This window comes from Protopterus annectens, chromosome 5.part0, assembly GCF_019279795.1.
Source record: "Protopterus annectens isolate FY-2018-M chromosome 5.part0, PAN1.0, whole genome shotgun sequence".
Classification (NCBI taxonomy): Eukaryota; Metazoa; Chordata; order Ceratodontiformes; family Protopteridae; genus Protopterus; species Protopterus annectens.
In genome coordinates, this window is record NC_056735.1 from 918,482,529 (window position 1) to 918,498,862 (window position 16,334).

The 16,334-nt window shown below is 36.4% G+C and overlaps 1 protein-coding gene across 8 annotated transcripts in view; it reads left to right on the forward strand.

Moving 5' to 3' along the window:
* The window catches only part of CNTN5 (contactin 5), a 5,719,910-nt gene that overhangs the window by 5,110,174 nt on the left and 593,402 nt on the right, over positions 1 to 16,334 (forward strand). For 7 of the 8 annotated variants that reach the window (XM_044072701.1, XM_044072707.1, XM_044072702.1 and 4 more), the window contains one exon: positions 2,902 to 3,022. In XM_044072701.1, the coding sequence (XP_043928636.1) occupies positions 2,902 to 3,022 (121 nt within the window). The remainder of the gene's footprint in view (positions 1 to 2,901; positions 3,023 to 16,334) is intronic. The other variant, XM_044072706.1, reaches the window with a different exon arrangement.

A 16,334-nucleotide genomic window follows, 5' to 3' on the forward strand; every position in this document is an offset into this window, starting at 1 on the left:
GGGTGCTCTCAGGAGCCCTGAACCAGGTTTCTGTTACTGCACAGACATTGATGTTCTCCATGCTAAGGAGAGTTTTTCGAGTGCGTGCATCTTGAGGTTTAGACTTCTGGCGTTGAGTAGCATTACTCTTAGCTTCTTATCCCTTGTGATACCTATGGAGGTGGGTTTGTCTTTTGAGCCTTGCCTAAAAAAGGCACTATGGGGGTAGCAAGAGCCTTTGCCAATATCCGAAAGCCCAGGGGTGACAGGTGCAAGCCATCCCTAGCGAAGCATCATGGCTTGTCGAGCATATCATCCCAACCTGACAGGCATTGGATCCCCTTTGAATGACACCAGTACTTAAGCCAATTGTTGAAATTGATCATCTTGTCTTCATATTGTGGCATCATTCTTGGTGAGGGTAAGATGCTACTCAAGGTCAGGGTCATACCGGCCTGGGCTACATGCTCAGAGAGCTCCTTTATGTCTCTTTTCATGTAGTCCAGGGAGGTACGTCTCAGGTAATTCACACCAGCATGGACAATGACTGAGTCATATTTGTACTTGCCTTGGAGTGACCTGAGTGCTTGTGTTATGTGGCGGATCCTAGCGCCCGACAGGCTGCTCACTGTGACCCTCTCCTTGTTCAGCCTGGTGAGCGGGACATCAGTGTGCCTGACGATAGAGTCACCTATTACAAGTGTATCAGGTGTGTTGTTTAGTCTTAAGGGCTGTGACTGTTTGGCACACTGGCTTTGTGAGATATGTGTTGCACGTGTTTTGTTTTTAGGTAGCGGTTGCTTGGGTGTCTGCTTTGGAGATCTCTGCTGCTTAAGCAGATCTTTATTTAGAGCCTCCGTGTATGTTTTTGTGTGATTATGTGTTTGGTTTGCTGTCGTGGTAGGTCTATGTGAGACTGGAATTGTAGTGAGTGTGGTTTCCTTCTCCTCCTGACTGGTTATGCCAGCACTGAGTTGAGAGAGTTTAGCCTCCAGTTTGGCTATATGGTTGCATCTCTCACATGTGTTGGAATTTGTTGGGAGGAGGAGAGGGTTGTCTGTGTACATGAGGCAGTTGTAACATTGCCTCAAGATTACCAGATTCACCAGCTGGACCGGAGAGGAGTCTCTCATTAACACAGCAACTTGTAAATGGCTGATTTCCCAGGTCCCTGCTTGTAAATGTTTCATCTCCCAAACCTCTGCTTACACTTATCAAGGATATCAGAACTTGCCAGAGATTTGAGATACATGGGCTGGGCTTAAAAAGGCCCTTGTGATTGTTAGTCTAGTAAACACCTATGAACATATGAACATCTGTCATTATCATAAGTACATAACTTTCATTTAACACCCTAAACAGTTTTAAATGCAAGGAAGTATTCATATAACACCTAATTGTCTGTACAGTACACAATTTTAAGCTATTTTAAATGCAGACATTGGAAACCTGCAAAAACTGATTGGTCTTACAGTAAAGAATACTTTATTTTCACATATTTTACCAAAAAGAAAAGACAGCAAGAAATCACAGAGTAACATGCTGCAATTATAATCATTACAGTGTAGTTACAGTTGTCATAAATTTAAGTTTTACAGATAATTTCATTCTTCGAATGTCTCCTGATGATAAAGTGGTAAGTAGTTTAGTAACAAAACAAAGATTAAATTTCACTGTCAGCTCAGTTTTTTTAGTAAGCACACACACAAAACGATGCTGTCTTGGGTATTGTCAGTGATTTGCATACATCGGTAAATCAATGAGGCTAAGCAAAAGTGCTGTACTTCTGAGTATCACTACTTTATAGTCCATTTATTTATTCATTTGAATGTATTAAGTGAACAAATAAATTATAGGTCATCATGAATCATCATATCTTTACATTTTCAATGCACACTGTTCCAGCTGTGAGATATACCTAATAACCAGTCTTGCTAGGATATAAGTTCCTTATTGTTGTACCAAGCATAGAATTAGTAGCTTATTAATGGAGGCAGTAAGGTATTGTATCCCCAGTCTTTTCATATGTCACGTTAACAGTTTTTAGCTTCAAGATTTTTTTTTTCAAGGGGGCTGTCATTGCCAAAAACAAAAAGTAATAATAATAATAATAATAATAATAATAATTTGCTAAAATATCTCATTTTTTCAACAAACAATGTAAAACGTGATATTTATATGGTAAGGATATTAATCCTCTCTCCAAGGGTTTATTTACATTTGCAATAGAAACTGTAATAATACATTTTCACAAAATGATGTTAAAACCTCAGCTTGTGTTTAATCTTGAATTTTCTTACTTGATGTGATAGATGTTGCATTTGCATCATGTAATCCACGAGTTAATGAATTATTACAGAAAAAGAATTTCAAGTGTTAAAAATCTTGTATGCTTTAGTCTCTGTTGCTAAAGTATGACATCTGGGATTTGTGCAAGGTTGTTAAATAATTTGAATGTGACTGTTTAACATTAATAATAATAAAAATTAATAATTTGCACTGATATATTGATCTGATTGTGTCCCACAAACATAATTTCAAATCTCTGTTATGTAAATCATTCTGAAAACCTAAAGTACGTAATATGTTTTTATTGTCCACGATATGTGTATGAGGGGCTTGGACGTTTAGCTGTTTAGAATGCGATATGCAACTATAATATTAAACATAAGTTAGGAACATTTTTAGAAGTGATAATCATAACTACTTGAGTGTAATACCATAAATATATCTATATTTATCTATCTATATATATGTATACACACACACACACACACACACACACACACACACACACACACACACACACATATATAAAATTCTATATCTGTATCTATACTTATGACATCAGAAGAAAAAATATATAAAATATCTTTAGAAATGTGTTACAGACTATGTAGTTATGATTTTTCTTTCTTTTAGCAGGCATCCTCTGCAGATTTGATGATCAGGAATATTTTGTCAAAGCACGCTGGTAAATATGGCTGCAAAGTTCAGACATCAGTGGACAGCATTTCAGATGAGTCAGAGATTATTGTAAAGGGTTTGTATACTTGCATTTCAACTTAATGAAAAATCAATAATTAATAACTGCGCTGCAGCTTTTCTGAACAGGCATTGTAAGGCACTTGGCTGTGCTGAACACAAATAGTTAGAATGTAGTTTATCACAGACAGCTTGTTAAATATTGATTTTTTTGTGTGTGAATATTACTTATTCAGCTGTTAACATTTTAAAGCAGCACTGTGTACACTACGGTGAATTTACAATGGCATTTAGAAATAATTCATTTTAAAAATTGTAAAACAAGTATTATTTGAATTGAACTCCACGAAAGACATTAAAACAGTGCCACGATTAACAAATGCTATGTATACTGAGACATGGTTAACGTTGTACAATGTTTTATATCATTACTATTGTGTCTGTATGTAACAATATTTTACTTTTTGTTTACTTCTTCACCATCTCCCATAATATTAAAAATATAATACACTGGGTTGGTTTAGAGAATTACTTAATTTTGACATGTGCCCCAGTCATGTCAGTGCTTCAGAGATAAACTTAAGATTTGCACATACTATATTCAATGATAATGATTGATAAAATTATAGATGTGCTTTTACAAACTTTAAAGAAAATGGTTAAAGCATTTAGACTTGCTGTTACACACTAGTTTTCTACACTTCTCTAATATCTTTCTCTGTATATGTAAATATCTCTCTCTCTCTCTCTCTCTATATATATATATATATATATATATATATATATATATATATATAAAATCTATATCTATATATATCTATATAATTATATATATATGTATATATATATATATATATATATATATATATATATATATATATATATATATATATATATATATATATATATATATATATACACACACATACATATATATATATATATATATATATGTGTGTGTGTGTGTGTGTGTGTGTGTGTGTGTGTGTGGGTTCCTATTAGATGACCGAAGATGCATTCTATCGAATGCGTCTTGGTCAAACTTAAAACAATGAAAGGCAAAATAGCAAAGCGGCTTTTAAGTGAATTCTTTCCCAGGGAAAGAATTTGCTTGGCTGCTTCCGTTACTTTGCCGTTTTTGGCACTGTAGTGCAATCTCGGAGTTGGTATATTTAAGTAGGAGGGTGTGGGTGGTGGAGCCCCCCACTTTATGTATTTTTTCAATTTTTTTTCTTTTTTTTTTTTTTGGAACAGCTATTTTTCTTCCCTTGGAAAAAAAGCTTTTGAGATTGCAAGATTTTGCTTACATGGGGTTGATTATTCATCGTTCGATGATATAATATAGACCCTATATATATATATATATATATATATATATATATAAATATATATATATATATATATATATATATATATATATATATATATATATATATATATATATATATATATATAGAGAGAGAGAGAGAGAGATACTGGATCAATTCATTCTGACAAAATCAAAATCAAAAAAACGTTGGATATGTTTAAACCAAGATTTTGTTGGTTTTTCCTTGCTTGCATAATAATTGAGTTGGCAAAAAAAATTGAAAAATTGAATGATTTTTCATTTTCAATTAAATTATATCATTATATAGGGGATTGTCTAATTCTGTCAAAATTAGAAATTCACTGAGTACATTAATACTGGGATTTTTCTGACTTCCCCCCTGTTGCTGCTATCAAATAGCTGATCATATAATTTAAGAATGGGTTGTAGAGCACAGCCTACTCCTCAAAACTATCAGTTAATTTTTGTCTTAAACCATTAATTCACTGAATATGATGTATGTGCGTGTGTGTGTGTGTGTGTGTGTGTGTGTGTGTGTGTTGTGTGTGTGTGTGTGTGTGTGTGTATGTGTGTGCGTGTGTGTGCGTGTGTATGTATGTGTGTGTACTATGTGTATAACTTTTTCTTTTTTTGCCTGCTTTGACTTGCAAAGTACCAGGAAGGAAATGTGCAATGTGCAGCTTTTCTACAAATGACATTTCCTTCAGGCCATCCTTCCCCTCTCCCTGTAACTCTTGGCAGTCATTTTACTGGCCTCCCCCATGGAAATCACACCTGATTTGACATCTCCCCTACCCCGCCACAAACAGGTATGAGGGCCAGCCTCCTTACTTGTTCATCCACTCTGCCTAGATTCTCCAGTACTGGGGTCACTAATCAAAGCCCGGTCACATGGGATACAGCTAAGCACCATCACTCTGACCTCTGTACAGTGAATGGAGGCTGCTATTGTCTCCACTTTTTCCTGATGGGGTTTATTGATTTCCTGCCTATTATGTACTCCAAATGCATAAAATCAATCAGTCTCACATTACTCTTAGAGTTGGTTAAGGTAGGTAGGTATTACTTGTCTTAAGGAACACAAAACAGCATGCACTTGTGCGGCTATAAGTTACAGTCCTTGGACTATATTACTACATCATCTAAATAAGTTGTATCACAGAGGATGTGAAATTTCATGACTTTGTCCATCAGCCTTTCAGATGGTCTCTGGAGTAGCATGCTTGACTCTCAAGCCTAGCATGAACTTAAGTCAAAAATAATATAGGAAAATGCCCCAAATCTGGGAAATTTTTAAAATAATATTATAATTCACTTAAAAAGTAAAAAAAAAACAGTTTGGCACATGCATATATTTTCTGAACAAAAAGGAAATTAAAAAAATAAATGATGCTCTACTGTCTGGTGTTATTGGCTGGCATTAATTCTTTGTGATTAACCAGAAAAATCAACAATTTTAAGAGGACAATAGAAAAATATGAGGGGAAATCAGAGATGTTCTGCGAAATCTTGGACAGTTAAGAGATACAGCTCCATATAAATTGGAAGGGCTTTCTTTTGAAACAGATTTGCTTCAGTAGAAAAGGTTGTTTTATCTTCGGCCTTTTCCATCAGGGGAAATCCTCCAGTACATCTCTTCTTAAGTGCAGTGGAGTTAGGAACCTTGCCATCCTTGTCAGCTTTCTTAAAATTCATCTTCTCAGGGCATAAGATATAAGCTGAATTTTAAAAAGTTGTTTAATTTCCTAAAGTTATTGCAAAACCTATGGATTCCATCTGGATTTGGAATTAATAGTATGTGGCTGTTCTAGTCACATTTAGACTCTTCAGTCACTTTTAGGTATAACACCTTCTTTTTTCTCCCTCTCTGTATCTTACTGGTCTGCCATTCTTTATGATTTTAGGATCTTATGGGGTTTTATGTTAACTCCGTCATCCTGGTAAGTTTAAATATGATTTTAGATTAGGTTGGTATAGCAGGGCTGTTTGGAGAAGACTACCTTATTCCTTAACAAGAGCACTTGTACATAATTTTTTAGGCATTGACCATCTACTAGAAATTAGCCTTTTTTTCTTTGTCAGGTTCCCTACTCTTGGCTACCAAGCTTACTAGTACAATCTTTGATTCACCCAGGTGTTCTAGAAAATAAGATGTCATACTAGTTATGGCTATGACACCCGAGCACTGGCCCAGTAATCAAGGAGCCTCAATCCTCACCACTAACAACAGTGAAGGGCGTCCACATTAGGAAGGATAACAAATACACACACAGTAAAGTACAATTTCCCTTAAGAGCACACAGAGATCACAGTTAGTCTGGGGCTGGTTTCTCCCTTTCTCTCCAGATCCCCAATAAGACTCCCCAATGGCACAGCTATAGGGTACAGGTCTCAGCCTAGTGGCTAAGCTAAAACCTCTAGCACCCTCTCTGTCCGACCAGTGCTTCATGTCCCTGTCCAAGTAGCTGACACATGCACACACTCTTTAAGATATGAGTTATATACAAACACACAGACACTTCTGAGAAAGGCTGGCACAGGTTCTCCAGCTATGTCCCTTCCTGCCAGTCTATAAGGAAGTACCAGCTGCCACCAACCACTAATATCATCTACTAATGAGGCCCTTACCAAAGGGTACCCAATTTTAATGTGCAATATTAATATCCAAATAGTAAGTGTGAATAAGCAGCAAGACTATTGGAGTGGCTTTGTACAGTATCACTATATACATGCAATGCACTCCAGAGCTTAAATTATCTCTACACAAAACAGCCAGAGTTGAAAGGTTTAAAATATTTAATAAATAATAAAAACACAAGACAATACTTCTTACTACACAGTACTAGTCAAGAGTTCAGACATCACAGGAAAATGCTTAAAATAAAACTGTAGAATAGTTCTGACATAAATATAGAAAACAGCTAGACTAAACTTACTATTTTCTATCTTTCCTAAGAGCAATTACAGATCCAAATAAACTTACATATAGAGCAAAAGCAGAGCACTGGTGAGTTGTTGTCAGCTTTAGACAAAATCCAAAAATGCTCTCTTCTTTCTGTCCTTAAATTGATAACACAGTACTGCTTCACATTACATCATTCTTGACACTTCTCTGGTTTCCCATGCTAACAGAAACTCAGAGTTTAACATAGCTTTGATCTTGCACCTGGTCAGGAAACAACAGCAATTAAAGACATTATATATGTCAGATCTAGCAATTAACTCTGGTCTCAAAACAATAGAAAGAATCAGCTGGTCCAGACATCACAGCTCCGAGTTTGAGATCAAACAGTCATACAATGCTTGACTTATCAGCTTTCTTCCAGCAGAGTGCACTGTTGTTACATTTTTGACGTTCAACATTTATAACAATTTTCTTCCATTTAAAAGAACACGCCTGTGGCTTATATTAATATTTACAAATTACAGAATTATCTACAAAGTTCTGTTTAGCTAGGCTGGCAGCCTTCACATATCTCCACCATGGCCTTTTATTTACCAATTTGCTTGGTTCTGCCATTCACTTTAATTAGTTTTTCTGTTAATTGAAATGGTCTCAGCCACATTGCCAAAAGCTTTATCTCTTCAGAAAGAACTAAACTGATTGATAGTCCCCCGCCTTAAATTCTATGTTTCTTGCATTCTTGTTATATGTATATACCAGGCTGGGTAGACTGTGCCCTTCTCAATATGTTCTCAGACTGTCAGCATTATTACCTTCACTCTGCCTTAAATACTAATAGAATTTTCTAGAACACTTTTGATTGAGACTTGTTCTTCTATACACATTTAATTTACAATTTGTAATAGCTCTCATGGGTATCTGCCATAGAGCAGCTCAAATGGACTGAACCTTGTTGATGCCTGGAGATTGTCTCTAGTAGCAAACAGTTATTCCTGGTCCCAGCCTTAGCCTGTCTGTTTGGTGATGGCATACTGATGTTATTTTTAGAACTTTACATATGTGGTGCATTATCATCAAAAAAATGGAGTCCCAGGTCTGTAAGTATTTAGTTATTTCTTTTTTGTAAAACAGTAAAACAAATTCCTTTACTATAGATTTTGGATTTGCATTACAAATTGGCATGGTTTCAGGGTATCTGGTAGCATTATTCATGATGAGTAAAATATATTGGAACCCACTCTTGGATTTCACCAGAGGTCATGTGATGCCCAAGGCAATCCATTCAAAAGGTATTTCTACAATAGGCATGGAAATTACAGGACCTCAAAACATGGGATTGTAAACTTTTTTGTTTTTGCATTCAGGATAACTTGTATAAAAATTCTATATTCTCACATTATTCATGGCTAGTAAAATTATTCCAAAGTTTTCACCTTAACGTTGTCCATGCTTAGGTGTCTTCCAGAAATATGACTGCACGCTAATTTTCTTACTAAGTTTATGAAACCTTTAGGTACTAACAGATGGCATAATACTTCTACGTTGTAACAAATCATGTTTCATTTTACAGTAGATATAAGAATTAGAGTACTTTGGTTAGTCTTTTCCCATACATTCTTAGTTATTTTTTCTCATTGCTCTAAACAAAGCTTTTCCATTTCATTGACATGTTTGAAGTTTAGCGTATTAATTTGGAGTTGTACTAACTCTCAGGCTTTTCAGTATCAGCCTGTACTGAGGTAGAGGTTTTTATTTTTCTCCTAATGAAATGTTTACTTGAATGTTGACATTCACACTGTTCACTTAGAAAGGGTAGTTCTTACCAATATTCCTGGTGATCATTGAGTGCCACATATTTATTACTATTTCCAGTTTGCCTTACATCTTGAACTTGTTACATAGAACAATCTCCTTTTCCTTTTGAGTTTTTATCCTCTGAGTTACTAGGTAGATCACTAGGTTTCTGTCCATGGTGGCTTTATTCCCTGATGTTTATGACGCCTTCTTTCCCACAGTTGCCTTTTAGGGTTTTCTCTGTCTTAGACCTGGCCAAAGCCTTCGATATGATTCCCCTCTCAGGTATAACAGATAAACTCTCTCAACTAGGCTTCAATCCGTATGTTACCAGATGGGTAGCAAACTGGCTCACTGATAGAACCCACCTAGTCAAAATAGGGGAAACCACCTCAAGTAGTAGACTTGTAACAAGCAGTGTACCCCAGGGATCAGTCTTAGGATCTCTGCTGTTTGGGAGATACTTCTCGGAGGTGCAGGCCAAATCTAGTGGGCTATGGTTGAACAAGTTTGCAGATGACTACAAGATGGGTGCTGTCATCAATTCCCCTAATGATGTGGGCATCCTTTAAGAGGGTCTCACCAAAACAAATGACTGGTGCCAGAAACATGGTCTCAAACTGAATGCCAAAAAATGCATCATCATCCCTTTTGGGGAGAGTGATGTCCCCACAAATTATCACATCGATAATAAGGTCCTAAGCATGCAATCAGTCATGAGGGATTTGGCCACCCAGGTTGATAGCAAACTGACTTTTGACCACCATATTGCCTCCATTGTATGGAGATCTTTCTACATGGCCCACCACATTAGTAAGAGTATCTCATACAGGGACAAGAAGGTCATAACATCCCTGTATTCTTCCCTTATAAGACCCATTATTGAGTATAATGCCCCTTTCAGCATGTACCTCACAAAGCACATGCAGCAGCTGGAGACACCACAGAGGTTCATCACCCGGAGAATCCAGGACCTCAAACATCTACCCTATATAGATAGGCTAAAAGCTTTGTCCCTCTACTCAGTCTCTTACAGAGTCTTCAGAGGTGACCTCTGTCTGGCATACAAAGCAATCTCAGACACCACCCTAATGGGGCTGCTGCATATCCACAAGTTAAGTTCCACTCAAATAACCCACACCCGCAACCTCAACCTGGTCTGTGACATCAATAGGACTTCTTGGCAGAACAGATTTGGGTTCCAGAGACTCCCCATTTTGTGGAATAGATTCCCTCTCCACGTAAAGCAGACTACCTCACTAACCCTTTTTAAATGCAACCTGGATCACTGGATGGGGAATAGAAAATACTTCCTTGCGATTCCACCTGTGTCCCTTTTGGACAGTGGTATAGGGTGCTGAATTATAGAAATGCAGGCTAAATTCTTGGCTAGGCTTGTAAGAGCCTCAGGGCCAATAGCCTATAGCTTCCTATGATCCTATGCTATACTACTACAGTTTTTCTTTTCTGTACTTCCAAGAAATGGATGCCTTAGAGTATATGTTGCTTACAGGAAATGTTTCCTGGTCTTCTTTTATACCTGTTATCTGCTTTGTATTTATATCACTTTCTGCCTGTAAACATGCTTTTACTCTTGCTTTAGTGTTACAGTCTATGCTGATGGAGGGCTGTGCTCTGAGTGTACACTGCCAAAACTAGAGGATTTTTTTCTCCTTGAATATATAGTCATATATGTGTATCTTTGCGGTAAAACTCAAGTTTTCCAGTGTCTGTCAATGCTGGTAGTGCTCCTTTATCCCTTTTACAGGAGTCAAACATAGGGTTGTTGGCCATTTCCCCAGTTATTCCCCCATAAATCTCAACCCATATGCTGTTGCCATGCTCTGCAACAATTATAGCCTACATTCCTTTGTCTCCACAATTTTTTAAAGTGAGGGAAATTATTCTCAATTATCTTACCGTAGGTTAAGCTGAGCAAAACTGATACAAGATGGAGGATATTTCCAAAAAGAGAAATGCAGCCCCCTTTCTTGGATGAATGCAGTCTACTTGAACAGCTTTATCAGTTACAGCTTTCTTATTTGTAGATACATTGCCCTTTGACAAGTGTAACAATTCTAGTTAATTTTAACAGCCCATGTAGGTTATTACTATTCACAGTACACTAGATTAGTTTAACAGGTAGTCAGCAACAAAATGCAGACTAACACGTTTAGCAGAGAACTTATCACACCTTGAGTCTATGCCCTTAAAGTACTGTTCGTTAGTTACAGTTCTTACAAGTCACAGAGTAAACTGTGCAACACAAACTAGCAATAAGCCCCACTTTTACTGTACTCAAAACAAAGTATATGTGAAACTAAACTTCTTTGTTTACTAATATCAGGTTTCTCTGGAGATCATACTAAAGCAATAACACTTTCAGACTTTTTAGGGTCAGATTGATATACTAATTTCTTAACAGGAGACAGTGATGATTATTTAAATTTATCAACAAATAGCATTTATTTATTTATTTATTTATTTATTTATTTATTTATGTATTATATGTTCATTGGGTAAGTAAGCTGGTCTGTTGACCGTTTTCAGCCAAGAACCGAGTTCAAAGAGCAGAAAATAAATTAGGATCTTACTAATCAATACTTTCAAATACAGTACGAGTAAACAATAACATTCAGTACACAATAATAGGATTCACTGTAGACAGGGAAAGATTAAAAAGATCTAGTTGGCATGCAATGCGAGAAGATGCTACCACCCTTTCATTTGCTACAATGATCAAATGTAAGAGCTCTTCCATGATAGATCACCATTATACTCAGATTCACTTTCCATTGGTATGAAAAGTAGGTTCAGTCTCTCAACACATGAACATAGCACAACATTAGTGAAAATAGCTGCACTGTCTTACTATGGTAAAATGGTACAATGTTAGTACATTCTTGCTTTTCATAAACACAGGTGTACTCTTCCTTAGTATATCTCTAGTGTTCATGTAAATGAAGAACTTGCACTGCAAAGTGATCTCATAAAAACTGTCTCAGTTTTTCTCTCTCTGGTGACAGTTTGATGCAAATAATTTTACAAAGCAGATTACAGAAGTGTAGATGAGGAAACACTGAAAACAAGTAATTATTTTGAAATTTAAGCCAGACTTATGCCTGCATTTCCATCAGTATGGAAAATAATGCTGCTGAGATACCTGCTTGTTTGTACAACTATAATAATTAGTTGGTATACAAATAATAGTATGAAATAAAATTTAAATTTCTACCAGCACAGAATTGCCAGTGACTTAATTTAATTAGTCAATCATCCTATTCCACACCAAGTACATATAACGACAACCAAATTGATTTTATAGCAGTTATAGCTAAAAAATCAAACTTTGTTTTGGAGTAACCCAGTTCTGAAGTAATAAGGAATAAAAGAAAGAAAGAAAAAGTGAGTCAGGACTGCCATGAGCCTCAACAATATCTCTTCTACTTATGAAACTCAAAAAAAAAAAAAAAAACAGGAGCAGAACCAACAAAGGAAAAAATATATATAAAAATGAAATAAAAACGGTCAGGCAGATGGCATATATCACATAAAAACTTTTAATACAAAAACAAAGCTAAAAATAAATATAAAATACAGTAAAAGATGAGCACTTTTGCATCAAAAACTAGGTGCTTCGTCAGATCTACAGCATTAAAACAAACAGAGCATTTAAGGCCTTACCTTAGGCCACGTGACTTAAGCAAAGGTTTTACAGGTATAAAAATCATTCAGTCCTTTGCCCCTAGTGGCCTGTAAGATAATCATCTATTTAATATGAGGGTACTCAGTATGAGTCCTGATATCGCCCCCTCTAGGGCTAACATAATCAAGTTCAAGCCCCATAAACTTAAAACAATGCTTAGTCCCTTCCTTCGTTACATGTTTAGATAAAGCATTCTTGTCATCATGTTTGCTGATAGAGTAGAGATGTTCTCTAATGCAGTCCCTGAGGCACTGATTAGTCTTGCCAACATAAAATTATTGGCAGACATCACACACAGCCAAATATACAAGATTAGAAGAACCACAGTCAGCATATCTACTAAAATAAAACATGCTTGAGGTATCAGGATGAAAAAAATGATTTTCAGTTTCGATAAACTTATACGATACACCCCTTACAGGGAAATGTCCCAATCTTATTAGCATTATAAGAATGCACAGGTTAAGAAGTCAATATCTTATAACATAGCCTGTCTTTTAAAGTTTTACTATTTCTGAAAGAGAAAAAAAAGCTGTGTACCCAGAACAGTCTCACACTTCTGATCAACTCCAAAAACATGCTAACGCCTCCTTATTATATCACAAATCGACTTAAGATCATTGGAGTAAGTCAGGCACATCCTCAGAGTGTTGCCAGCTTGGGTATCAGTACACATAGATCCATCTGATCTTTTATGAAAAAAGGGTCTGGTCCTAGTACTCCTAAGAGATATGGCATCATTCTGTGCGGTTATAATCCCTTTCCATAAAGTCCTTCGTCCATACATTGAAAGACTTATACATGTGCTGAATGAATTCTGTGTGCCTGTAAAATATTGTTCTTCTTGCAAGGCTTTTTAAATAGGGATGTATTCAGACCGCCAGCTAATTTAAGCATCCTAACATCTAAGAAGGCAATATCAGAATCAGAAAACTCATATCTAAACTTCAGATAGGCAGTAGTGGCATTCAGATAGCCTATAAAATCAGACAAATCCAGGGTACCTGCTCAATCAAAAAACATGTCGTCAACAAAATGACCATAGTATAAAACCTTTTCAAGAAATGCATTTTCACTACTAAAAACAAATTCTGACTCCCATTCAGCTAAAAACTAAGCTGGCATAGCTATTTACACACATGGTGCCCATAGCTATACCAATTCATTGTACATATGCATCGCCCATAAACTAAAAGGCATTATTATTAAGGGTAACTTCCAATAAAGCACAAATAAGATAGATAGTGTTAGTGTCATAACATGAGTGCCTGCTCAAATGCATACGTATGTTCTCTATACCATTGGTATTAGGAATGCATGTAAACAGTGAGACCACATCCATGGTCACAAAAAACAAGTCATCAACTTCACCTTCAAAGGTCTCATATCAATCAAAGAGCTAAAAAAATGATTGTATTACTCGAAATGTGAGGAGATCTATCTACAACAGGATGAAGGCGTTTATCAACAAAGCTGGAAAGAGGTTTGGTCACCCAACCCCTCCCAGATATAATAGGATGCATCGGATGGTTTTTGGGGTGCTTATGAACTTCGGGAGCCCATAAACATAAATAAGGGATGTAACAGGATGTATAACCATAAAATAATCAAAGAGGTTTACATCAATAACACCTTCTAACAAAAGTTCTTCAAGATGCATATGTACTTCATTGTTTAAGGCTGAAATCTGTGACTTATCTACCTTCTCATAAGTATCAGAATCATCCAACAAAATATGCATAATAGCTATATAATGAGAAAAATCTAACACTACTATGCGCCCTCCTTTATCTGCAGGGCGAACACAAATATTGTCTGATGTCATCAATTCACAGAGAGCACGAAATTCTTGTGAGTTTAAGTTATTAAAACATTTACCATGCCTCTGGTTAAAGTAAGCATATATGTCATCCTCACATAATTTATAAAAGGCATCCACCAAAGGAGGATTAGCAGGTACATATTGATTCGGCATCCTGAAGGTTGTAGCAGGATCATTAGTGTTCCCAAACTGTAATCTAAGGGAGATATTCCATATACACAACTTCAAGTCAGTGACAACATCATGTACCTGAGAATTGCCAGCAGGAATGAAGGAAAGGCCTAAGCATAGTACCTCATGCTGTTCACTCATTAAAGTACGACTGGAGAGATTAAATGCTAAACTTTCCGTATTTTGTTCCAAACCACTGGGCCCAGCTCCATCTGCCCTAATAGCTGTTGCCTCTTCCATAAAGATCTGTTCCTGCTCATAGACCTGCCTCTCATAACTTGTTGTACAGCCTCCAGAAGTCGGAGCTGTAAAAAAGGTTGATTGGATGAGGTGAGATTGTTGCCACCCACTAACAGTTTGGCCAAATTTAAAGTGCTGGTGGCACTCATGAAAGCAGCTCCTAAAACTATTGGTGTATCAGTAGAGCCTTTCTCAACATTAATTGTTGTGGTACGTTCCAGATTAGTGGACACATCATCTAAATGTGGAGTATCACCCATGACCATATTACCCCTAGGAGATAAACTGGTAACAGTAGAGGCACAATTCATAGCTTGCGAATGATCCCTTTGCCTTTCCTTGTTATCAGACCAGAAAAAAATCCGTCTGTGCCAAAAATCATTCACATCTCTAACCAGCTTCCTCTTCATAGCCTCTAGGAGGTGTTTCTCATACAAGCCAGTGTCAGAGAATAGTCCATCTAGATTACAACTGTATGCAGAAGAATCAGCTAAGGTTTTAAGCTTATCAATGTCACTCAAAATTTCTTCACGCAGGGCTAACTCAACAGGTGAAAAAACTTAGCAGTAAATGGATATAGCAAAAACTCATTTCCAGATTAAAAGTTTGCCAGTCTCTCAATAAATCTGGGTATGTATTGCCATAAGTAGGCATTTTACATACCCGTAGCCCTCTTGTAATGACTTTATGCTTCAAACACGACCTCCATGTGTAACCCCCACCACTGAATTTTTTTCAGATGATATAAATTATTCACTAATTGTTCGAAACAAAGGTTTAAAATCAAAAGACTCTACCATATCAGATGGTACCTCAATACTAATCAAGTCCATCTTTAGTAAAGGATTCTCCACTAGACCCAAAACTCGATTTAGTCATCCATTAAACAAAGCCGCTTGGTTCAAATGGGATGTATAGTCACGTTCTTGAATGCTGCCTTCAGCCATGCTCCAGAAGTAAAATCAAATCAAAACAAAACAGGAGCAGGACCGACAAAGGAAAAAAATATAAAAATGAAATAAAAACAGTCAGGCAAACGACATATATCACATAAAAACTTTTAATACAAAAACAAAGCTAAAAATAAACAGAAAATAAAGTAAAAAATAGTGCTTTCACATCAAAAACTAGATGCTTCATCAGATCTACAGCATTAAAACAAACCGAGCATTTAAGGCCTTACCTTAGGCCACATGATTTAAGCACAGGTTTTACAGGTATAAAATCATTTAGTCCTTTGTCCCTAGTGGCCTGTAAGATAATCATCCATTTAATCTCAGTGCATTATGAATCCTGATATCGCCCCCCCCCCCTCTAGGGTTGACATAATCAAGTTCAAGCCCCATAAACTTAAAACAATGCTCAGTCCCTTCCTGCATTACATGTTTAGATAAAGCATTCT